Genomic DNA, 26,722 nt, shown 5'->3' on the forward strand with positions numbered 1-26,722 from the left:
GTAAGCATAGGATCTACAAAAAAATTTCACATACAGCTTTTTGAATTACCATGAGGATTGAGGTGTTGGTTCACGTTTTCAGGGCCACGTTTCCAGGATTTTCCGGGGGGACAAAAAATCATAAAAAAGCATCAAAATGTGTTTTCATGCATTTTTATTACGTTGTTACGAGTTAGACAAGCTTTTCGGGGGGACCAATTCCCCTTAACCCCCCCTGAACACGGCCATGAATGGGCTTAGTGGCTTATGGCTACTGTTTAAGATAGTTGCATAATTAACCATTGTATAAATCGACTGTGATTGTTCAAAAGACAGTATATTCCGAAAGATAAATATCACAGAAGAGTAAGAAAAATTGTAGAAAATATATTGGTTTTCAGTTCTTATTAAACAAACTTATTCAACTTGGCAGAATGGAATGTAATTTTAGTTTCAGTCTTTAAATTTCACATAAAGCCTTTTAAACTACCATAGAAGATAGAGGTTTTTATTGGTTTATGTGTTTGTCAGTTTCTGGCTACTGTTTAAAATGATTGAATAATTATTTATTAATTAATTAAATCAACTGGTAAGTTTCAAAAGGCGGTAGGTTCCACAACATAATTATTACTGAAGAGTAAGAAAGCTTAAGAAAGACACTTTTGAGTTTCTGAGTTCTTATTGAACAACAGCTGTTTGTGTGAGAAATTTTTTTTTGCCTTAAAGATAAGAGAAATACAATTTCGATGCCAAAATATGCCAATTCCTTTTTTTAAGGGAGAAAACATAAAATAAAATGTAAACCTTTACATATCATGAGAACCAAATTCGATTCAGAAAAGCAAATTCAGCAAGACGATTGAACTCATTAAGTTCAATAGAGGGAGTCGTAAGTAGAACTTGGATAAAAAACTTCGCATACCACCTTTTGAATTATTATAGCCTAAATGGTATAGAATTTGTTGATACAACTATGGATTTTTCTATGGATGGGGGAGGGTTAAGATTGAAATATATTCTTCAGAGAGGAGGGTAAGGATTAAAAAATTACCATAATGTATTGTGATATTTTATAACTAGTGAAATGTTGCAGTATTCACTTGTTTTTCGGTTTTCTAGGACATGTGGAGACTGGTCTGACCTCGCAAATACAGTTTTAAGACTCTGGTCTGACCGTCTTCCCCTGTAAGTTGTGAGTTGTCATACACCTATGGTCCTCAGTTTTATAGATTATGAGCAAGAATTCGATTCTGTTGACAGAAGAACTTTAGCAATGGTCTTATCCTTGTATGGTATTAAATAAAATAAAAAGTTTTTTTTAACTGAAAGTAAGGAGCGACATTAAAACTTAAAACGAACAGAAATTAGTCCGTATATGAAAGGGGTTGTCCCCTCTGCAAGGCCTCGCTCTTTGCGCTAAAGTTAGACTCTGTCACAACTCTACTTTTTAAAACAATAAAAAAACTTTAGCGTGAAGAGTGAGGCGTTGCGTAGGGGATAACCCCTTTCATATACGGAGTAATTTCTGTTCCTTTTAAGTTTTAATGTCGCTCCTTACTTACACTTAAAAAAGTTGTTTTTTTATTTAATTTCTGAACGTTTTTGAATAAATACATGTTTTGATTTTGGTTCACTACACATGAATAATTAAAACGAAATTTGCATATTAATTTTTTCTTGCTAAATGGTTTTCTCGTAGTTTTGATCGGATGATTTTGATAAAAAAGGGGGTGGGGGAGGAGGCCTAGTTGCCCTCCAATTTTTGGGTGCTTAAAAATGCAACTAGATTTATTTTTTTTGTATTGGTTACAAACGTTTTTATTGGTTACAAACATACGTACCTTACGAATTAACTTCCGTAACGAACTTCTATATTTGTGTATTTTTATTACGTATATGAGGGGGTTTGACCCCTCTTCAATACCTCGCTCTTTACCCTAAAGCTTGAATTTTATCCCAAATCCTTAAGAATGACCCCTGAATCGCAAAGGCCGTAGAATAAATAATTGAAATTACTAAAAACACTCTAGCGTAAAGAACAAGGTATTGTGGAGAAGACGAACCCCCTTATAAGCGTGATATCTTATGTTCGTTTTAAGTTTTAATGCTGCTCATTACTTCCTGGAGAAAAAAATATTTAGTTTCTCATTGTTTTTTTAACAATGCTAGAAAATCCTGCACCCCCTTCATGAAAATTCTCTTCCCTCATGATAAATTTCTCCATGGAAAGATACTCCGACGTAACTCCCTCTCCCGACCCACTCCCACCCCAAAGCGAAAAAGTCCCCCTGAAAACGTCTGTACACTTCATAAAAACCATTACTAAATGTAAACAATGTTCAAAGTTTGTAACTTGCAGCCCCTCCCCCGGGGACTGTGGGGATTAAGTCGTCCCCAAAGACATAGTTAAGAAGTTTTGGACTAGGCTGAACAGAATGGTTATCTCAAAATTTTGATCTGACAACTTTGGGGAAAATGTGAGAGGGAGGGGGCCTAGGTGCCCTCTAATTTTTTTGGTCACTTAAAAGGGGCACTAGAGCTTTTAATTTCCGTTAGAATGAGCCCTCTCGCAACATTCTAGGACCACTGGGTTGATACGATTACCCCTGGAAAAAAAAAACAAAAACAAACAAACAAATAAACACGCATCCATAATCTGGCTTCTGACAAAAAATACAAAATTCCACATTTTTCGAGATAGGAGCTTGAAACTTTAACAGTAGGATTCTCGGATACGCTGAATCTGATGGTGTGATTTTCTTTAAGATTCTCTGACTTTTAGGGGGGCTTCCCCCTGTTTTCTAAAATAGGGCAAATTTTCTCAGGCTCGTAGCTTTTGATGCGTAAGACTAAACTTGATGAAACTTATATGTTTAAAGTCAGTATTTAAATGTGATTCTTTTGATGCAACTATTGGTATCAAAATTCCGTTATTTAGAGTTTCAGTTACTATTTAGCCGGGTCGCTCCTTACTACAGTCCGTTACCACGAACTGTTTGATACTAGACAAATACATTAAATTGATTAGTGCCATGTACGAGAATAACACTGCTGCGGTTAAGATAGGAAATGAGGTTAGCAGCTGGTTTTGTATTAAATCAGGAGTTAACCAAGGTTGTGTTCTATCCCCCTTTGTATGGATAATTTTGATGGAGCATGTCTTAAGGGGAACAGGAAAGGCAATGGGAGACCACGGAATCAAATAGGGAGGAAAAATTCCATTGGACTTGGAATATGCTGATGATTTAAGCATCCTAGATGAAAGTGTGAGCAAAATGAATGAACTTTTAGAGGTTCAAACCCAGTTTATACGGCTATAATGAAAGAAAGGTTGAGATAGCTAGGGCACGTTGTGCGGAAGAAGGATGAAATTTTGCAAAAGATTGTTCTTTTTGGCCAACCGTCGAGGGCTAAACGGAAAGCAGGTCGTCCTCGTCTGGTGTAGAGAGACGTCATATGAAAAGATTTGAAGGAGAAAGGGAACTTCCTGAGAGGGTGTAAAAAGGGATGTTTTGAACAGATTAGGATGAAGGAGGAGCGTGCACAGGTTCATTGGCCTCAGGCCACTTAGTAGTAGTAGTAGTAGTAGTTATAATTCAGAGGCTTAGGATAACGTAAGGATTGGTTTTGAGGATGAAACCTGTCCGTGAAACTTCAAAATTCATGCCATTCTAAAATCCCCTCGATTTTGGTCTTGAATCCCGCCCCTGGAAAAATGAAAATTTTTGGGCTGATACGTAGAGTTTCTTGTGTTTTGGCCAGGAGGGAAAAGCTCCAATTTTTCGTCTTTATGAGTTATACATGTTTGCACTTATGGCTTGAAAACAAAAATGGCATTTTCATATTTCATTGGAAGGGTAAAAGAAAAAGTATTCCAGAGGAGGGGGATTGGGGAGGAGACTATTGAAAAACTCAGCTCAAGAACTTTCTCAAGCACAAGAAGTTTTCAAAACTCATGAATTGATTGCTTCTTGTATTCCCCCAATATTTCCCCTCCTTTACTTCCTTGGTTGAAAGTAATATTATCACTACAGGCAAGTGTTGTCTATCTTGAACATTTTCCAAGAACTATCCAAAATGTTGAGAGATTTGTTTGGGTCTAAGGGATGCAACTCGGAGCTTAGTTGCCCAGTGTTTTTGACCTGAATGCTAAAAGGAAGAGCATATATAGCTGATTTTCTCAAATCTTCTGTTTTTAGAGTCTTGGTAATTATTGGCACGGGTTGCTCTTTACTTATAGTTAGTTGCCCCATGCTCCTGATACGAAGGGAACCCCATACAGCATTGTCTTGATATATCTAGAAAAGGTTGCACAGAAAAATAAGAAAATAAATTAAATAGTAATAATAAAAAGAATAGTAAAAGCATAAATGCATAAACTGGAAATTTCTAAAACGGTAAATAGTTTTCGCGGACAATTTTTAGTACTACATTATGAATAATAGCTCCTAATTTTCCAGCACAACATTCTTTGCTTACTGTGCAAGCAGCGAACGAAGCATGGCATATCAATTCCGTTTTATTTGATTAATAATTTATTAACGGAAGCTGAAATCTATTGTTAAGTCCGTTTTCATGGTTGATTCCAAATTTTTAACTAGAAAAAAGCGTGACTAGGTTAGCCACAGCCCGAATTTTAATTTACTGAATGAAATAAAGTTCAACTCCTTGACAACTATGTTATTTGGCATCTACTTACAGAGAATTTATCACGGGAAGACTGCTTTGTACATATTGAGAAAGTAAGAAAATTTAAAATTAGGAACTTACTAAATAATTGAAATAATTGCATGATTAAACCAGTAGAGAAGTAGACAGAGATCAACTGAAGGAATTGGATCCTGTATTAACCTGTCTTGAAAATAAGAGCTAAGAGCTCATATGGCACTTGTGACGAGGCGAGAAGAGCTAAGAGCCAAGAGATCATATGGTATGAGTATGATCATATGGTATGATCATAACAAAATTCTATGAATCAATAGATTGATTTAAAAAGGAAAATAAGAGGCTTAATGCCGGTCAAGATTTAAATTAGAGCTCTGAGTCACAAAGTCCTTCTAAATATCAAAATTCATCAAGATCCGATCACCCACTCGTAAGTTATAAATACCTGATTTTTTCTAATTTTTCCTCTCCCTTTTGCCCCCCAGGTGGTCGAATCTGGGAAAACGACTTTATCAGGTCAATTTGTGCAGCTCCCTGACACGCCTACCAATTTTCATCGCCCTAGCACGTCCAGAAAAACCGAACTCGCCAAATCACTGAACCCCTCCCCCCAACTCCCCCAAAGAGAGCAAATCCAGTACGATTCTGTCAATCAAGTATCAAGGACATTTGTTTATTCTATCCACCAAGCTTCATCCCGATTCCTCCACTCCTAGTGTTTTTCCAAGATTTCCCCCTCCAACTCCCCCCAATGTCAAAAGATCTGGTCGGGATTTGAAATAAGAGCTCTGAGACATGAATTCCTTCTAAAAATCAAATTTCACTACGATCCGATCATCTGTTCGTAATATAAAAATACCCCAATTTTCATGTTTTCCAAGAATTCCGGTTTCCCCCTCCAACTCCCCCGAATGTCACAGGATCTGGCCGGAATTTGAAATTAGAACTTTAAAGTACAAGATCCTTCTAAATATCAAATTTCATTAAGATCTGGTCACCCTTTCGTAAGTTACAAATACCTCAATTTTCAAAATTAACCCCCCCCCCGCCAATTCCACCAAAGAGAGCAGATCCGTTCCAGTTATGTCAGTCACGTATCTTAGACAGGTTTCTAGTTACGAGGTCCTTCTAAATATGAAGTTTCATGAAGATCCGATCACTCCTTCGTAAGTTAAAATTACGTCATTTTTTCTTATTTTTCAGAATTCCCCCCCCCCAATTGAGTGGATCTGTTCCAATTATTTAAATCACGTATGCAAGACTTCTGCTTATTTTTCCAACCAAGTTTCATCCCAATCCCTCTAATCTAAGCGTTTTCCATCATTTTAGGTTCCCCCACCACAAACTCCCCCCAATGTCACCAGATCCGGTCAGGAATTAAAATAAGAGCTTTGAGACACGATATCCTTCTAAATATCAAATTTCATGGAGATTCAATCACCCGTTCGTAAGTTAATAATACCTCATTTTTTCTAATTTTTCAGAATTAACTCCCCGCCCCAACTACCCCAAAGAGAGAGGATCCGTTTTGGTTATGTCAATCATGTATCTAGGACTCGTGTTTTTTTTCCCACCAAGTTTCATCACGATCCCTCCACTCTAAGTGTTTTCCAAGTTTTAGGTTTCCCCCTCCCAACTCCCCCCCCCACTGTCACCAGATCCGGTCGGGTTTAAAATAAGAGCTCTGAGCCACAATATCCTTCTAAATATCCAATTTCATTGAGATCCGATCACCCGTTCGTAAGTTAAAAATACATCATTTTTTTATTTTTCAGAAATACCCCCCCCCCCCCAACTACCCCAAAGAGAGTGGATCCGTTCCGTTTATGTCAATCATCTATCTAGGACGTGTGTTTATTTTTCCCACCATGTTTCATCCCGATCCCTCCACTCTAAGTGTTTTCCAAGATTTAGGTTTTCCCCTCCCAACTCCCCGCCCCCGTCACCAGATCCGGTCGGGATTTAAAATAAGAGCTCTAAGACACGATATCCTTCTAAACATCAAATTTCATTGAGATCCGATCACCCGTTCGTAAGTTGAAAATACCTCATTTTTTTCTAATTTTTAAGAATTACTCCCCCCCCCCAACTACCCCAAAGAGAGCGAATCAGTTCCGATTATGTCAATCATGTATCTGGGACTTGCGCTTATTTTTCCCATCAAGTTTCATCCCGATCCTTCCACTCTAAGTGTTTTCCAAGATTTTAGGTTTCCCCCCCTCCAACTCCCCCCAATGTCACAGATCCGGTCGGGATTTAAAATAAGAGCTCTGAGACACAATATAATTCCAAACATCAAATTTCATTAAGATCCAATCACCCGCTAATAAGTTAAAAATACTTCATTTTTCTATTTTTTTCCGAATTAACCGGCCCCCCACCCCCCCCAGATGGTCAAATCGGGAAAAAGACTATTTCTAATTTAATTTGATCCGGTCCCAGATACGCTTGCCAAATTTCATCGTCCTAGCTTACCTGGAAGTGCCTAAAATAGCAAAACCGGGACTTTAGGTTTTCCCCCTCCAACTCCCCCCAATGTCATCAGATCCGGTCGAGATTTAAAATAACAGCTCTGATTCACAATATCATTCCAAATGTCAAATTTCATTAAGATCCAATCACCCGCTCATAAGTTAAAAATACTTCATTTTTTCTATTTTTTGCGAATTAACCGGCCCCCCACTCCCCTCCCCCCCCAGATGGTCAAATCGGGGAGACGACTATTTCTAATTTAATCTGGTCATGTCCCTGATACGCTTGCCAAATTTCATCGTCCTAGCCTACCTGGAAGTGCCTAAAGTAGCAAAACCGGGACCGACAGACAGACCGACAGACAGACAGACCGACAGAATTGGCGATTGCTATATGTCACTTGGTTAATACCAAGTGCCATAAAAAAAGAGTAAAACCCGTTAGCTTCATAATGACTTAAGTCGAGGCAGCTTGGGCTAAGGGACTGGATCCACTTACGAAGGTTGCAAGGGGGGTTAAGCCTATTATTAACTTTAAAAAAAAAAGTCAACATTGGACAACTGTATTATTTTGCACCTTTTTCCAAGAAATTGGTCTATGGAAGACAGTATTGTTAATATGGATTAATTGTGAAGGTTTAAAATTATAAACTAAAACTTATTAAATAATTAAGGTAACTAAAGCAAATAAAATAAATTGGTAGATAGAGATAAAACTGAGGAATGTTTTCGTGTCCTAACTTGATTTTGGAAAAAAAATACGAAATATGCCCTTTGGGTTTCGGTATGATAATATAAAGTGAGGATGAAGATTTTGTCTCTGAGTTGTATGCACAAACTTCAAATGGCTACGGCTAAAAGGCTAAGTCCACCACCAAAAGTTGCAAGAGGATTCAGCTACATATTAACTTTGAAGAAAAAAAAGAAGAAAATTCAACGTGGGACAACTATGCCATTTGGCATCTGGTTACAGAAAATTATGTCGTGAGAATAAAAAATTATAAATATGGAGAAAGTATGAAAATTTAAACTAAGACTCGTCTAAACGATGGAAGGCTTAAAATACACCAACAAATAATAGTAGATCAAGATCAACTAAAAGAATTTGTTTTTGTTCTAACTTGTTTTGAAAAAATGTGAAATATTCCCTTTGATTATAGGTTTATCAGTATAGCCGAAAGCAAGGAATATTTACTGTTAAAATCACAGACACAAGGTTCAAGATGGTTTGGTGCTAAAAGGTTATATCCCTCTACCCAAAATATTGTAAAGACAAAGGTTTCAATTGAGGGGGATCAACGGCATCCTATATTTCAAAAATGCTTTATCTGCTATTTTTATCGAAAGATGCCTTTCTAGGTATTTTTATTTTTTTTTTAAATTGAAAACCACAAAATTGCCCCCTCCTTATATTTGAAAAAAATCATCTTTCCCCCTATCCTTCATTTTTGTGGATTGATTCATTTTGTGTAAGGGGGTCGATTCGCTACAGAAGTAAAGCTTCTTACACAATCCATAAACATTTATTTTTGGTGTATTGGGTTTTAATTAAGTTCAATGTAATAAGCATCAGCCCCTTCGAAAATTTTGTATATGTAGTAACAACATTATATTATTATCTGTACTCAATTGTGGACGTGTTAAATGTTTCTTACATTACCTAAAGTTCCTTTTTACAAAAAAAATGAATTTTTGTAACTCAATGAGTGCGATAAGGCTCTTGTAACTATATAACTTCGATTTTTGACGTTTTAATTGAAAGTTTTATTTATTTTTTTCGTATATAAATCCTTGTAAGAAAATATATTACACAGTCATTAAATACAGTCATTCATATACACTTTCTTGAATCATAATTTAGATTAATAGTAGACGAACAACTTGGATTAAGAATAATTTGCATTAATTTAACAGATTCGATAAATTAGTTTTCATTTAATTTAATAAAATATTTCTCCACAAAAGAATTTTCCCCCAAAAAAGTAAAAACCTAAATCAAACCAAAGATGAGCTAGAAATAAAGCTAAATAATCATTCAATTGAAAAATTACCATAAATCTCTGTTAGTAAATAAATGAAATCCAAAACGAAAATCAAAGCGAGCAGCAAAGAGAAGTAGGGCTAATGCCCCTCTGTGACTTCTAAAAAGTGGAATTTTCCGCGGCAGCAAGTCCTCTCACTTAGGCAACACATTAGTGCTGCCTAAGTAAAGAGAGTGCTAGGCTTTCTTGAGCTTGACAACAACAAAGGTACGAAGAGTTTTTGAATTTTTTTTATCCAGAAAGGGATATCAAGAATCCAGAAGGTATTTTGTGAAGGACGAAATTCCGTAAATCAGAAGACGAAAAAAGTAAATCCTTTTCCCGTCCGATGTTATGAAAATTGAACAGAAAGGGGCTATATAAAGAATTTAGAAGAGATAAAAATAATCTTTAAAATTGATCACTGAAGGGGTATGAGTCTATTGTTTTTCTAATAAACAAGATTCTAACAAGAAGGTCCGAACAATAGAAGAAGATCCACAAATACTCAATGGAAAATCTAAGAGGATATGAATGGGTTGTTTTCTTTTGTTATAGCCTATAGAAATTTGAATGTCATTATTGTTGGTTGAATCCCTTAATCTATCTTTTGAAACACATTTAAATCACACGATATCAAAATTTTGAGAAAAATGATATTCAACACTCTTACTGGCCATCAACATTCACATGTGGGTATTTTGTTTTGTAAATGAAAAAGACAGATTTTGACATGGGAAGTTTTTTGTTGAAGAATAACAAAAGACGGAAAAATCGCCCCAGAACATATGGAGGTAAACAATTAAGGAACGTGAGACCTTATTTTTGACTGTACCCTTAAGGATATGGATTGTATCTACTAAAGGCCAAATTGTTGTCCGTGCCTGTTCTGGTCCCAAGTGAGTTTAGAGTACCATTTGTCTTTTTTTTCCATTTTGAGGGACACTTGATTCTGCTATTGGAATGCTTTCGGCCGTGAAACCTCCTAAACACTTCAGATCCAACTAGCTAGCTAGCCTACAAACCTAAAAACACTGAAGCAGCTACTACTTCAGCTAAACAAGTGATTGCACCCAAATCCGCCTGAGGCCATATAAGCTGCGCACATTCCCGCTCCACAATAGCCTGTTGTAAACTTTACCATTTATTCCCTCTCATAAAAATTTAATTTTATTTAAATATAATGACTTCTTTTTTATTTAATGACTTGATTTTATTGAAAAGAAGAAATGACTTCTTTTTAGTCTAGTTGAGGATGTCTGGCTTATTGTTTGGCCCCAGATTGTTTGTCCCCAGATTCTTCCTTCGTTAAATATAACCTAGCCACTTCAAGCGTTCTTGTTCTGGTTTTCAAAACCTTTTCTTTTTTTTGGGTTGATACAACAATGAGTAAGGAAAATGTTAAAGCAGTGTAACTAAGGCCACAGTATGAATGAAATACTTAAACAAATGCCAAAGCACGAAAAAAAAAGCAACAAAGAAATTAGTCTCAAAAAGTGATCAGTAGGAAATAAACAAAAAGAACACAAAAAAGAAAACGAATATTTCATTTATACAGTTTCTTTTTATTATATTTTGATTTCTTCAGTTTTTAAATTATTATGGTTTTTCATTCTCTCTCCTTTCCAACTTTAAGGACGCCTTGTTGTAATTCAGCCAAAATACTTGTTTTATTATTATTATTAAATAAAAAACAAGTTTTTTCAACTGAAAGTAAGAGCAACGTTAAAACTTAAAACGAATAGAAACTATTACGTATATGATAGGGGTTGCTCCGTCTCAACACCTCGCTCTTTACGCTAATTTTTTTTTGCACTTAAAAAATTTCAATCGTTTTCAAAAATTTCAAAAAAATTTCAATTTCAGATCTTTTTTCTAAATAACGTCAGGAAACCTGGCTCCACCTCCACAAAAAACCCTTCTCCACACAGTAATTACGCTAAAGTAATTTCATTAATTTCAGCTATTTATTCTACGGCCTTTGTGATTCAGGGGTCATTCTTAAGGAATTGGGACAAAATTCGAGCTTTAGTTTAAAAAGCGAGATACTGACGAGGGGGTGAATTCCCTCATATACGTAATAAAACATACGAATATCGAAGTTCGTTACGTAAGTTAATTCATAAGTTACGTATATTTTTACTAATAAAAACGTTCGTAAAAAAAAAGTTCTAGTTGCCTTTTTAAATAATCAAAAACTTAGAGGGCAACTAGGCCTACTCCCCCGCTCCTTTTTTCTCAAAATCGTCCGATCAAAACAATGAGAAAGCCATTTAGCCATAAAAACAAATTAATATACAAATTTCGTTTTAATTATTCATGTGCGAAGAGCCAAAATCAAAACACGCATTAATTCAACGTTCAAAAATTAAATATAAAAAAAAACAAATTTTTTAAACTGAAAGTAAGGAGCAATATTAAAACTTAAAACGAACAGAAATTACTCCGTATATGAAAGGGGCTGTTCCCTCCTCAAAGCCCCGCTCTTTACGCTAAAGTTTTTTACTGTTTTAAAAAGTAGAGTTGGGAGAAAGAGTCAAACTTTAGCGTAAAGAGCGGGGTGTTGAGAAGGGGACAACCCCTTTCATATAAGGAGTAATTTCTGTTCGTTTTAAGTTTTAATATTGCTCCTTACTTTCAGTTAAAAAAAAAAAACCTGTTTTTTTTTATTTAATTAAGACAAGAAATAGCATTAGCAGCGGGTTTGCTATTGAACCAGGAGTTAAAAGCAGGATCGCGTTCTATCCCCGCGTCTATAGACATTTGTGATGGAATTTGTCCTCAGGAACACAGCAAGGGCTACGTGAGAGCATGTAATCAAATGAGGAAGAAAAACTCTCTAGACTTAGACTATGCATGTGATTTGGGTATTCTAGATGAAAATGTTAGCAAAATGAATGTGTTTTTGGAGGTTATAAAAATTCAGGATGCAAGAATAAGTTTGAAATGTATGATTGAATTAAATTATTGTGTTTTTTTCCTTAGACTAGGAATAAATGAAGGCAAATAGGTGACGTTGGGCAACAAAAAGATTGATCATAAAGATGGTGGATACAGCGAAGGAGTTAAAAGTAGAATAGCCAAGGCCTAGAGTGTTTTTTCATTGCTGGCAAAAAATATGGAAGAATAGGAAGATAATTCTGCGAACCAAGAATAGAATTTCGGAAGCCATAGTAATAACAGTGATCAAGCATGGCTCTGAAATATGGGTACAGGGGAAGATGGAGGAGAATTTCTTAGAAATTTCCCAGAGGAGTTGTCTACGGGTAGTTTTAGGTACCTGTTTGACAGACCGTATTTCAAACACTAGCATTAAGTTCTGCAAAAAATGTCGTATTATCCCGCTATTCAGGGCTATAATGAGAGAAAAGTTGAACTGACGAAGACAAGTTTTGTGGATGAGGGATGGCAGATTTCCAAAGATTCTACTTTAATGGCCATCCATTTAAGGCCGAGCAAAAGGCAGGTCGTCCCTGAATGGGGTAAGTATAGGTCGTAAGAAAGGACTTAAAGGAAATTCAAACTCCTAGGAAGAGTGTAAATACAGAAGCTTTAAACTAGTGGGGATGGAGGAGGAGCAGGTACATCGGGTGCAGCCGAGTTGTCCTCATTTTGCTTGGTGCTGCAGTGAGTTGTTATGAGTAGTAGGTTGTCGAAAATCTGCAGTAATACCTGAATTGTAACTCGTTCTGAAGCAAAGGCTCTAAAAAGCTCCTTTATCCCCCGCATTTTCTGACTATTTCCACGAAACAATGGTTCCCCCAAAAAATCTTGCCCATTCTTTCCAACTCCATTTACACAGATAGCCTTATCTGCTAATGCCTTTGAATTTTATTAATGATAAAAAAATCATGATATATCATTTATTTATAGGTTAAAACGAAACAATTCAAGTCGTTCTTCAAGTCATCAATCCACTTTACCTCGCATTGCCAGTGTTTTTCTTGAGGAGATAAATTCCAACTCCAACAATTTCTCATTACCCTTTGACAATGAAGTATTTGACCTACCCGAGGATTTGCAATCATCGCCAAGCAATTCCTCTGCCAAGTTTCACAGACCGAAGGCCCCAACTCCAACAAGTAGTTCCCCAATGTTTGAAATTAGAGAAAGTCCAATCGGCTCATTTAAACAGGAATATCATATAGAAATAAGTAGTGATGGGGAACGTGGCTCTCCTGGTCAAAGAAGCCAAGATTCAGGCTTTTTAGACTCCAAACTGTCACCAGGCCAGTCACCAAATGACCCAGCCGATGTTTGTAAGGGTAGTGAATTTTGCAGTTGTCTCGATATAAGTGTTAAGGATTGTCTCACTCCGAAAAGGAATGAAAAGCCAATGATTAGACCAACTCAAATATTTACTCCAAGCAGGCTTAGAGGAGAATTAAAAATTGAAGAAAACGTTTATGAAAGAATAAGAAATTCATCACCAGAAGAGAGCTCGGTGCCATTAACCAAGGATTACCTTAGAAAAGATATAAATGACATTCTCACAAAAGATGTTAGTGTAGAAGCTAACTTTGGAAGAAATAAACGCAATTCTGGAACACAGACTGACTTCTGTCAACATAGACCCAATTATTTGACTGTTGAACAATCCAATCAGAACACAGATGCAACTGTTATTACAAATGAATCTAATGATGCCATTTTTGCTGGTCTAATAAGTGAAAAAAAAGTGAACAATGTGAATTATTCTGGTGCAGCGGTTGAAAAATTTACAGAAAAATATCTTTTTGAACGACACAAAAATGTATCTAAATGTGATGCAAAAGAAAGTTTTTTCAATAAATTTTCTCCTGGTATTAGAAAAGTCGGTGGAAATCTTCTTAAAAGCTTTAAAGGTAGGGTAAAACCCTCAAAATCTGAAGAGAACTTCAGAATAACTTCTCTAATCACACCTGACATAGCCCCTTTCTTTGAAACAGTGAATGTCACCCCAGAAATTAATTCTGGCTCTTCTAGTCCTATTTTACAAAACTACAGATCTGGCCCACGAAGCTCTACACCGCGGAAAAAGCCACCTTGTCTTCGTAAGAAGTCTTTAGAACGATCAATTGGAAGGCTAGATCACAAAAAATCACGAGTAAGATGGTCAGACATGCCTGACTTCAATCCACCTCGATTTGAAGAGAACTGTACCTGTAATGATAGACTTAATAGGAGTAAGAGCCTAGACGCTTTGCCTAGTAATGGTCTCTACTATGGTTTAAGCATGCCAAAACTAAGAGACGATGATGAATTAATTCCTCGAGAAGACATAGTGGAACAACCCACGATGGATTCTCTGGAAAATTTGTCAGAGAATGGCAAGTGCCTTAGAGAGAATGAAGAGGTCGCCCGCTCTTTTGCAAAGAAGATGCTAGAAGCCAAACTAAAGGACGATGATTTACTTACCCAATTCAGGTGAGTCTGCATTTTTCAGTTATGCTTCTTAAAAAAAATTATTTTTGTGAGCTAAAACTATCCAAACCTTGAAATTAGTGTTTTCAAAATGGTGTATAGGCATGCTTCCAGGATTGTAGCTCATACTATTTATTACTTAATAGATTTCAATAAAAATCTACTAGATTGAGTTCTTTTTTGCTAGATGTTACAAAAAAAAATGCATGTTCGAGGCTATCCTAAAGGACACAAGCTTTTTTTCAATTATTAACATATTTTCACTTTAACAGTGTTTGAAGGTGAAACATGGCATCCGAAACCAAAGGCAACAGATATGGAGGGGTGAGTTATAGTGTTCAAAATTTAAGGTAGATTTGAAACAAAACATGTTGAGCTCCGCTGTAGGTGAACCTGCTCTCCAACACTCCCTGAAAGTTTCAATTTGATCTCCAAAGCCCATCCTGATATATTACCGTTGAACAATTTTGATAACTTGACGATACGCAGTGTCTGTTGGTCTACCTCCCTGCTAAACCGTGAATATTGGCTGTTCTCAGTCTTAATTGGAAAAAAGTAGCCAATTCGGTCTCCTCAGCATAAAATTTGAAGCCCCCTTGCCCAGCTGTTCATCCACCAACATTACCTGGCGTTTCAGCTCTATACCCTAGAAATTCGTAAAATATTACAGACATAACATTTTTATAACCTTCCTACAAATAGTGTCTTTCGACTTACCTCTGCTTTCTCTTCCGAATCCTGTATTTGAGGTCCAATTAGCCCTTCCAGCAATCACAGAGAGTTTCTTGATCAACTCGAGAGTTTTCAGAGAATAACTTGATCCCCAAATGCTGTCAGCTTTTCTATATTCAAATGCCCCAAAATTAATAAAAATTATCTTTTAAAGGGAACACTCTAGTGTTGCCTGCAGTATAGAGCCATAAGCCTTGAATATATTATTCATCTTTTTCTTTTTTCCTAGAGCGACTTCATATGAAAGGAGTATTTGTGGGAGCTTCAGAGGTCTGATTTGATAGGAGATTGAATGTTTCAGTCCCCTTTTGAAGAGTCAAAAGTAATTGAATGGTAATCACCCCCCTCCATACCTTGTTCTTCTGGGCTAACCCCCTCCCTTCGTAAGTTCCAAAGACATCCCATAAAAAGTTTGAGATGGCCATTTAGCTATAAAAAAAAGTCAACAGTGCCAATAAATATGCCCCCGGGAATACACTCCTCCACAGGCCATTGGGCAGGGGCCTGTCTAATACAAACTGGCAGTATTTTAAACATTTGTATTATTATGGAAGATCTCCTGTATTAAGTTGAAACTATCTGTGGATACTGAAAGGAATGTTAAATCAATAATATATTGAGGGTAATCGAGGTTGTCAATGGAGTATATCTGCAATATTTAAGGAACAGTTAATGGTATAAGTTGAAACTTCCGGGGAATGCTAAAACGATGTTGAACTAAGTAAAAAGACACTAGGTCCGTTCAAGTAGTCAAAAGAGCGTATTGGCAATATCTCAGAGACGGCTAAAGGGTGTTCGACTAATTCCTCCGGGAATTCCCCCCGTGAACAATTCCCACGCAGAAAAATCCCCTGTGCAGATAATTACTTTCCCAGAATTTCCACGATGCATAAGATTGAGCAACCAAAGGGAATGTAAGGCAAATAAAAAGAATGAAGAAAAGAAGGGATTTGAAGAAGAAGGGAAGGGGAATGCAGCTTTCCACGTATATTCCAAGATACAGGCATATATAATGCATGGCGAAGGATATTCTACAGGATTTATTTTTTATTTATGTTCCTTTTGATTCTTTTATTCCTGTTTTTGGAGGCTGAGGGTTGAGTTATCACAGTAGAATAAGATAAGGCTAAAGATAACTATTTGCTTGCTTATTTGGAGTACGTACATCTGTCTATTTTTAATCTACTTGACTTTGACTTGGAGTTTGATTCCATCGTATTTGAATTAAATTAAAAATTAATGCCCATTGAAGGTAATCCAGGTGGGAAGATACATCGACATACGCCTAGCAGACGTATTCTTGATTGCAAGGGTGAACCTCTATCATGTGCCATGGTGTCGTTACGAGACAAGTCCACGGGATGTAAATACCCGTTCTCCGTATTCCCAACCTGTATTTCTGTGCACTTACGTCAGAGGGGAAACCCTTCTACAATTGCCACTATTTTCATATTCTCAAATTATTTTCTTTAACCTTTGTTTTACACTGCTATGATCAGTCCCCCAAAACACAAAAAAAAAATAATAAAAGAAATAAAAATAAATACTATAGGGTATTTTAAACCATACATTCTACCTATATTTTTTTTCCATACAGGTGGGATATTCCAAAATTCCTTCTTTTCTTCATTTTTATTTGTCCTGCTTTTCCTTGTGCTACTTGGTTTTACATGGGAGGAGAACTTTTCGGGGGGGGCAATTGTTTGTGGGGGGATGGGGAATATTACGGGGGAAATTGCCGGGGGTAGAATTATCTTTGAACCTATGGGTGTCTGCCAAAAGGCACTAAGTTGAAAGTTGAAGTATCTTAAACTTCAACTTAATGTTGAACATGTTACTTTCATTAGTTTTTTCAGTGGCTGTGATGTTGTGACCCACCCAAAATAATGTGCTCGAATAAATGCATATCTGAATTTCACATCGATCACGATTATAGGCTCTAATATGGTCCTGTTACATAGAAAAAAGAAGCACAGTTTTAACAAAAACATAGTCGCTGAGAGTGTCACTTTAGATGTTTAAAAAAACTCATTTAGAATTTCTTAAAAAGTGTGATCTCCAATGGCCGGGTAGGGCCAAGTTCAAGTTTATCATGGGGATACCGATTCGTTATTATTAAAAGTTAAAACTGAAAATTTATTAGAAGATTTGGAAAATGGTGAGCACATTAGCTCTCTTATGGAATACACCAACTGGGATGAGTTTATGTACCCTGAGCTAGTGAGGCACCAGACACCAGCTAAGTTTTTATTTTTAGAATCCGAGATGGTTTGTGACTTGATATACAAAGGTGTGCTTGAAAGTCCGAAGGTGTGTTGTGTGCAAACATAGAATGGGGATATCAAAAAACTCTACAAAGGGGTGCCTTTAAACTATGTAAAGGAAAATGTCGATGTGAGTGTCCATAGGAACTGTGTACAAAATAATTTAGTTCAAAGAGCAAAGGTCATGGCAATTCGCTCTGTAAAATTTAGAAACTACACAGTTAGAGTAGATTAAACGCTATGTCGGCTATATGGGACAATGTCTAGTATGCGAGGTGTAAGGGTACTACCACACGGTCACTACCTTACTTCAGATCAAGACGTTTGTGTAGATTGGAGACGGCGTCCTGGTCTGGAAGAAGCTCAATAGTTGGAGGGAGAGGGGTTTGATCAGTCTCCAGCTCAGCAATGTGTTTTTTCCAGTCGTTTTTAAAAGTAGGGTTTTTATCTGTTTTAATTTTTATATTTTTTTGCGCATAGTGGAATCAATGTTTTAAAAAAGAGCTTAACTTTATACTATTGTTTTACCAGTAATGCGAATGCGCCGACTCGCCTCAGCCGTGCCTTTCCTCCACCGCGCCTTCCGGCCCGGCCGTCCAACCCGGTGGCATGTTGAAGTGTTTTTAAATATCCATGTAAATATTCAAGTGGCTATTTCATGTTGTTGACTAGTGTTTATGCAAACATACTTTAAAAATATGGAGTCTATTTATTTATATTAAAAAAAAACATTTATTCTATTTTTGAGCAATTATTCAACAGATTGAAGTTAAGTTCGGGTAGTTGTATTTTGACATTGGAGGAGTATGTATCAATTCAAAACGCCATTCAGATCATTTCTTTGTGGACCATCAATGTCTGACAGAAGAGAGAGAGAGAGAGAGAGAGAGAGAGAGAGAGAGGGGGGGTAGAGAGAGAGCAATACTTTCACCAAAAATAAAACAAAATAGTGATAAAATATTTTTATAAATCCAAAAATCTTTTATTATTGATACAGTGTGTGGCAAGAGTCCTATGATAAAATTAAGACTATTGCACCAGACATAAAATTCATACGGAGGCTTGTACAAGGGTTTCTAATGCTATTGAACCAAACTCGTGGTTGATTATTGATTATTCAGCTGAATCTATTGAAGAATGGTCTCAAGAGATGTTACAATTATTTACGGATGTTACAGATGTTATAAATATTACAGTTTAATTAATTATCGAAAAACAATTTTTTTTTTATATATTGATTCTATACGAGACTATATACGAGTATATTCTACTTGTAATCAGGGTTTTTAGTCTATATGTGACTAAAAACACCTTTCCAAAAAAGCCGTTCCATTGCTTTCAAAGAGAGGCGATGAAGCTGCTAGAGCTCTTGAATATATCTTTAAGCAAGATTCTTATAAAGAAATTCAAACGGATCGAGGTAGTAAATTTGTTAATCCAAATGTAAAATGGTTTTATTGAAATACTGTACAATATTCTATCACAGTCATAGTCCAGTACAGGCAGCATTGGCTGAACGTTTAATAAGAACAATTCGACTTTTAATTTGAAGATATTGTACATTGAAAAACACTACTCCTCTAATGCAAGATTTAGAAAAAAAACATGTTGATTTATAAACAAAATCCTCGTCGATAGCTGTCCAATCATAGTCCTCGTAAAGTTCATTACAGTAACAACAGACTTGATATTTTTCATAAGCAATATTCTAAAGAAAGGTTGTGAAGAGAAAATTTAATTCTTGTGATACGTTTCGAATCAATCAAACAAGTGATATTTTTGAAAAGGGGAATTACTTGTTTTCTACTGAACTTTTTAAAGCGTCAAAAGTTTCATGCACTAGGACCTGTAACGTATCGCCTACGTGACATGAAAGATGATGATTTTCTTGGTGGTTTTTATGATTATGAATTACAAAAAGTTAAAAAAAAAATAATGGAATGTATCAAATTGAAAAGATATAAAAGTGTCAAACTTGCAAGGGTAAGAGACCGTTGCTTAATCGTTGGCTAGGATACAACTCTGATTTTGACTCTTGGATAGCCGCTGAAGACGTTAAAAATGTTTAATAATTCTGATGTGACAATTATGACCAATGTCTCTGACCCATTCTATGATTTAATAAAACAAGTGATTTTTGGACAAATCTCTACCCAGCTATCAAATTCTAAGAGAATGTATGAAGTTGCTCTTGTTGATTGTGTTCTTAAAAATACGTATGATATCCTAGGAGAAGATCATACACATGAGATTAAAGTAAGACCTTTTGACTGCTCAGGCGAGGGTTTGGTAGCAAATTTTGACTCTACTCTTTACCCCTTTGCTAATATACCCTATGATGAATACAAGAATATACAAGAGCTGTATCGAGTTATCAACAAAAAAAATTGCGAGTCAAAAAAGGGTGGCTTCACATCCAAAAAATTTCAGTGGCAAGGATCATGTTATCTATGCAAACTATGCACTCGACTTCTCATCAGACAATTGTCTATTTCTTTACGCATCCTTTGTGGAAACATCGAGAGTCGCTAATAGAAAGGTTCCCCTTCTATGTATTCTTGAATGAAAATTCAGTACGAACAAATTCACAACTACAATATAAAGCACCTTCAATATGAACAAGTCAACAATTCGTATTTGGAGCTCTGTCAGATAAAATTAAGAAGCGAATTGGGTAACCCTCTAGCAATAACAAAAGGTTTAGCTGTGATTACATGCCATTTTTGACCAATACAGTGTGATGGCTGAAACAAAGAATAGTTTTGTTTGTCCTGATATTGATTGCTGCGTTGCTTCTCTTGGACCATGACAACTGGGTCATGGAATGAACTATTACAGGGGTCGATAGTCAATGTCTGGTTACAGTCTCGGCAATTGGTTTGCTAAGTGGCTTGGCTCTGCATTACCTATGGCAAAAAAGATATTGCACCGGTTGCCGCAGATTTTGTGTCCTCTACAATACATAATTGGGGCTCTGGAAAGGATTTTAAAGAAAGCGTTTCGCAAAATCTCAAATCCAGCGCGTGATCCCTCGGCAAACCACTGAAATCACGACAAAGTTGAAAAGGTTTAAAAAGAGCGAGAGACACCACATCACTAATCAGTCTCAACTCAGGGCAGAAGCTCAAAACTTCGCTCTTGTCGAAGAAGAAAAAAAACAAAAGTAAAAATTTTTAGATTGAAAAAGGATTTCTTTTCCTATAGATGGCATATTGACCACATGAAAAATCTCATCCTTCATTCAATTCATCTTTAAATCATTTCAATGCAGAAATTGTTTTTTTGAGTGTAAAACACGGTTAATATGAACAATTTTATCCGGAACAACCGCTCACTGAAAAAATACATTTTCAAATTTATTCCAGCGAAGACTATTTCATAGATTTGACTTTCACATTTATAGATTTACATGTCATTGTAAAAAAAAAACTAGCAATGAAAAACCAAGTGCAGCCGAGGGTTTATCGTATGAAAATTGTGTACTACACAATTTGCTTAGACAAATTAGTGTCTATATATATGGGAAGTTGGTGAGCATAAGCAACAGTCTCTCAAATTATACAAATTCTATAAAATTCATATTGATGACTCCAACACTCTATAAGCTTTTAAGAGGTATGGCTATTGTATATGAATATAAAACGTACACAGATACTAGCAATATACTTAAAGATGAAACAACTAAAGATTTACACTCGGTTGGGAAAATAAATCTGAGATATTTAATATACTTCATTGATGGCCTCCCAATGTTAAGATTGATATAAGACCACAGCTTGCTCCGTCGAATTTATTTTGCGAAAATGTATTGGCACTGAACCCATTATGACAGTCTTTCTTACCTCGGCAAAACTCCTTGTACGAAAAGAACAAGTTATGAGTTCTGCTACTTTGGCAACTGAGAAATTAAGAGCTAGTGGAAATAATATCAAATAGCTTGTTCCTCATACAATTACCAATCAACAACATATTGCTGCGGGTACACCTATCTACATTGATTTGTCATTTATCAATGGCGAAATTCCTTCAAAACTTGCTTTGGCTTTTGTAAAAAGTCCCAGTGCCGTTGGATCATGGACAAATTCTCCTTATAAATTTGGAATGTTTGAACTTTCATCTCTTTTATGTAAAGGAAATGGAATTCCACTCTACAATTTATCCTTTGATAGGTTCAACAGGACTTTATAAAAATTGACAATGCAATCTCTAGATCGAGATTCACAACTATTTGAGAATGGTATAACCCAAGACATGTTTGGAAAAACTCAAGGTATCATTGCATTGGATTTGTCTGGTACTCAAGATATGAGTATTGTACGAGTGAGCACAGTACGTTTAGAGTTAACCTTTGCCAAATCAGTGAAAGAGATTTATCTTATATCAATCATTGTATTGCATTTATCTTACTAAAATAATTTGAAACCTATTAGAAAATTACCCCTGATGGCAGTGTTCTATTAGACTTGGCACAATGAACACAAATCAAATAAGCAATGTCTTCAATTTGGATTCCTACATGTTCAAATATAAATCTTGTTTTATATCATCGAATTCCCTCGAGCATATTCAAAGTGTTAAAATGTCCATATCATTGTTAATAGTAGCCCATCAACTGTAAAGACGGGGCATTGGCTATACATCTTTCAGACAGCGAAGAATATTGATTTAAGAATATCCTCTTGATTTAAGGGAATATCCTCTTGGTCTAAGATATACTTCCTACACTCCATACATTAAAAACTTTCTTGAGTAAAATCGAAAATCTATTATTCAAATTTGGAAGCGAGTACAAGATTTATTAACCAAAAGCTGTGGTTTTCATGCACTATTATATTTTATTTTTCAATGTCTCGGATATGCTTACAGTGAATGTCACCATTTATTTTGACAATCCTCGATTGAACGACTATCTAGTTGAAAATAATCTTTTCTACCTATATAATATATATTTCAGTGCCCTAAGAGTTTGTTTTTAAAAATGTTTTAAAAGTGTTTGTAAATTTGTTTAGTAATAAAATTCGTATGTAAAAAAAAACTCTTCTTCTTTCACGTATAATCATCGGAAATGATGAGTGGCAGCAGCTCGTCAGGATTCAACTTGTATTCATCTTGGCATGTAAAGTCAGGGTAATATTTTCTACAGTAAAATGTAACTTCATTTGTATTATATCTCTTCGTAAAGTCAATAATACTATTTTGATTCATATTATGCAATTCATGTTTTTCAATTTGCTTATTTCAATGTCCCACACAAAATTCCTATATGAACAATCACTAACTAACAACCAAAAAAAAGTCTGTAGGTTTATAATCATAGTAGCGTGTATCTTCACAGCGATGTCGTAATATTCAGATTCTTTTATCATTCCAGTAACTGAAGTGTAGACTAGATTCTTCTTCCCAAAACAATTTAAAACCAAGACGATACCAGTCTCTTAAAAATAAACTGAAGTTGCGTTTAAAGTTTTTTGCAATGATGTCAGGGTAAGTATTCTCCCATTGATCATGTTTATCATATTGAAAATCGGAGCATATGAAACCTTTAAAGTGAGAGTCACAAATCTCTTCAAGACAAGAATTACAGTCTTTAATTCGCAATACGTATCCCTTACGCAATTTACATGGATTGCATAATCTACACTTTACATTATAGTCATCAACAAAAGTACAATTCTCACAGGATGACCAGCTGCCCAATGTATACAAACATAATGGACATGCGTAAAACATTTTCGATTTTAACTGTCTCAGTGCCGATGTTAACTGTCATCACAAGGTGATCGATCTTAATAAAATTTGATATTTAGACCGATATCGTGTCTCAGAGCTCTTATTTGAAATCCCGACCGGATCCGGTGACATCGGGGGAGTCGGAGGGGGGAACCTGGAATCTTGGAAAACGCTTAGATTGGAGAGATTGGGATGAAACTTGGTGGAAAAAATAAGCACAAGTCCAAGATACGTGATCTACATAACCGGAACGGAACTGTTCTCTTTGGGGGAGTTAGGGGAGGTAAATGTTTAATTCGGAAAAATTAGAAAAAAGTGAGGTATTTTTAACTTACGAACAAGTGATTGGATCTTAATGAAATTTGATTTTTAGAAGTACCTTGTAACTCAGACCTCCTATTTTAAATCCCGACTGGATCCGGTGTCATTGGGGGATTTGGAGGGTGGGTGGAAATCTTGGAAAAACGCTTAGAGTGGAGAGATCAGGATGCAACTTGGTGGGAAGAGTAAGCACAAGTCTTAGATACGTGATTGACATAACCCGACCGGATTTTCTCTCTTCGGGGGAGCTGGGGGGAGGGTAATTCTGAAAAACTAGAAAAAAATGAGGTATTTTTAACTTACGGACAGGTGGTCGGATCCTAATGAAATTTGTTTTTTAGAAGTACCTTGTGTCTCAGAGCTCTTATTATAAATACTAACTGGAACTGGTGATATTGGGGGCGGGGGGGGGGGGTTGGAAATCTTGGAAAGCGCTTAGAGTGGAGATATCGGGATGAAACTTAGTGGAAAGAATAAGCACAAGTACTAGAAATGTGTTTGATATAACCGGATCTGATCCTCTTAGGGGGAGTTGGAAGGTGGGTAATTTGGAAAAATTAGAAAAATTACGTATTTTAAACTTACGAATGGGTGATCGGATCTTAATGAAGTTTGATATTTAGAAGGAACTCATATCTCAGAGCTCTTATTTCAAATTCTGACCGGATCCGGTGACGTTGGGGGGAGTTGGAGGGGAAACCGGAAATCTTGAAAAACGCTTAGAGTGGAGAGATCGGGATGAAACTTGGTGGAAAGGACAGGTACAAGTCCTAGATACGTAATTGACATAACCGGACCGGATCCGATCTCTTTGGGGGAGTTTGAGGGGGGACATTTCCGGTGCTTTGGCGAGTTCGGTGCTTCTGGACGTGCTAGTACGATGACAATTGGTAGGCGTGGCATGGACCTGCAAAACATGACTTGATAACAGTCGTTTCCACTATTCGACCATATGGAGGGGGGCTTGAGGGAGGGAAAATCATGAAAATGGAGGTATGTTTATCTAGCGAATGGGTGATTGGATCTTAATGAAACTTGATATATAGAAAGATCTCATGTCTCAGATGCTCCATTGTCAATTTGGGACATAGAGAGTGGAGGGGGGAAACAGAAATGTTGTAAATTCGAAAATCTTGAAAAACTCTTACAGTGGAGAGATCAGGATGAAACTTGATGGGAAGAATAAGCACAACTTCTTGATACGTGACTTACATAACCGGACTGGATTCACTTTTTTGGGGGGAGTTGAGGGAATTTCTAGTACTTTGGAGAGTTCGAGAATAAGTACAAGTTACAGATACGTGATTGACATAAGCGGACTGGATCCGATCCCTTTGGGGAGTTCGAGGGATCTCTAGTGCTTTGGCGAGTTCGGTTCTTCTTAACGTGCTAGGACGATGAAATCGATAACTCTAGTACCGAGTCTAATTTTAGGTTCCAACCTCGTCACAAGTGCCATATGAGCTCTTGGCTCTTGTTTTTTACGGTGAATGAAAAATACAGGGATTCCTGAGTTATTTACCTCAATTTTTATTTTTCAAACGTCCTTTCCTTTTTCCTTGGTTGCTTTCCAAACAACCGATCTACAATGTTCCTTTCCTCAGCTAAATGGAACCAAATTTACCGAGGTGGCACTGACTTCCCGCCACCTGGAGCAAATCTCAGACCGCCACATATGCCACACAGTTCCACCACGCTTGGCGAAGTCCCAAAACGCTTGGTACACTCCCAAAAACTCTTGGCACAGTTCTGCCATGCTTGGGATATGCCACCTGATGTACATGATTTATCCACCCCTCGAGATTAGCCCTGAAATGATATGCCCTAGTGCAAACAAATGAAAAAGACAACATTTCCTAAGATGTGACACTATGGTGAGTTACATACTATATGGTTAGTTACACGAGTCAAATTTAAACCTAAGAATGGCCTTACAACTTGAAACTTGTTGTGGTTTATAAAATAAGTAACAGCTTCCGCATTAAAATTAGCTACTGGGAAAACATACTTCTCATTCCAAGTCTTTAATAAAGAACTCAGAAATTGCAAAAAAGGTTAGAGGTGAGCTATTTTCTGTAGTACAAAGTACTTTTAGAAGAAAAATCCAATAGTTGCTTTTTGTGCATGTTCTTTAAGTCTCTGTGAAACTACGATAAATACTAATTTACCATATATTTCCAAAGGTTTGTTTCAGTACCTTCACACAAGAGGGGTGAACCTTTCCCCCGACGCTTTCTTCATAAAAGAAATAGCAAAATGCTCCTTCTTTGTAGTTTGATCCGCCCTTAGAATCATTTTGACCCTCCCTCCAATTATGCAGACTCAATATCCTTGTACGGATATTCCACTCTTATTCCAATGAGGTTTAGCATATATATACTTTTGTGCTATAATATATTCAAAAAGTGTTTGTTCTAAAGTTAACTATTTGTATGATTTTATGCCCTTGCCTCTGACGTTAGTTCAGTAATAAAATAATATATTTCTACTTGCAATACATATAGTCTAAACCATTCACATCTGAGACTCATTTCCCAACAGCTGTTCAACGTAGCCAAAGTTTAAGTCAAATTTATTTTACAAAAGATTATTTGATTTTAAGCTAATTTATTAGACTGAACTGGCCAGTAATGACAAATTGGAAAGATTTGAGACAAAACTAGAATTTAAAATAAAAATAGCTGAATTAGGTCAATAATAGAAGTGAAAATGGAAAATATTTTTGACCAATATTCCTGCTCCGGCCCCAGTGCCAAAAAGGAGATGTATAGAACAATAAACGATATTGAAGAAAAGAAATAGAAAAACAATTGATATATTGATACATAATATACTGATAAAATACGAATAAAGAAGACAATAAGCAATAATACCAAAACGAAGTAGACCAATAAACTATATATAGAAGCACTAAATAAACGAGAAAAAAAATGACCTAAGAAACAAAATCCTGTCTTTTGTAAAATAAAGAAAAAGCAAATACAAAACCAAGAAAATATAAAATTGTTAAATTTACTAGCATTTATAATTATTGTATTTACTTAAAATGTAAATCCAATTTACAACCTAGATGAAGCAAATTCTGCAACCTTGAAAACCATCAGACTCCAAACTTAAAGTTATTGAATATCACGTT

At 36.1% G+C, this 26,722-nt stretch overlaps 1 protein-coding gene across 1 annotated transcript in view; it reads left to right on the forward strand.

The window, feature by feature from the left end:
- The window catches only part of LOC136042149 (uncharacterized), a 51,385-nt gene that overhangs the window by 21,409 nt on the left and 3,254 nt on the right, over nt 1–26,722 (forward strand). Inside the window, exon 2 of the mRNA XM_065727062.1 lies at nt 13,010–14,542. Coding sequence (XP_065583134.1) covers nt 13,010–14,542 — 1,533 coding nt within the window. The remainder of the gene's footprint in view (nt 1–13,009; nt 14,543–26,722) is intronic.

The sequence above is a fragment of the Artemia franciscana genome, unplaced genomic scaffold (assembly GCF_032884065.1).
Source record: "Artemia franciscana unplaced genomic scaffold, ASM3288406v1 PGA_scaffold_73, whole genome shotgun sequence".
Taxonomy (NCBI): domain Eukaryota; kingdom Metazoa; phylum Arthropoda; class Branchiopoda; order Anostraca; family Artemiidae; genus Artemia; species Artemia franciscana.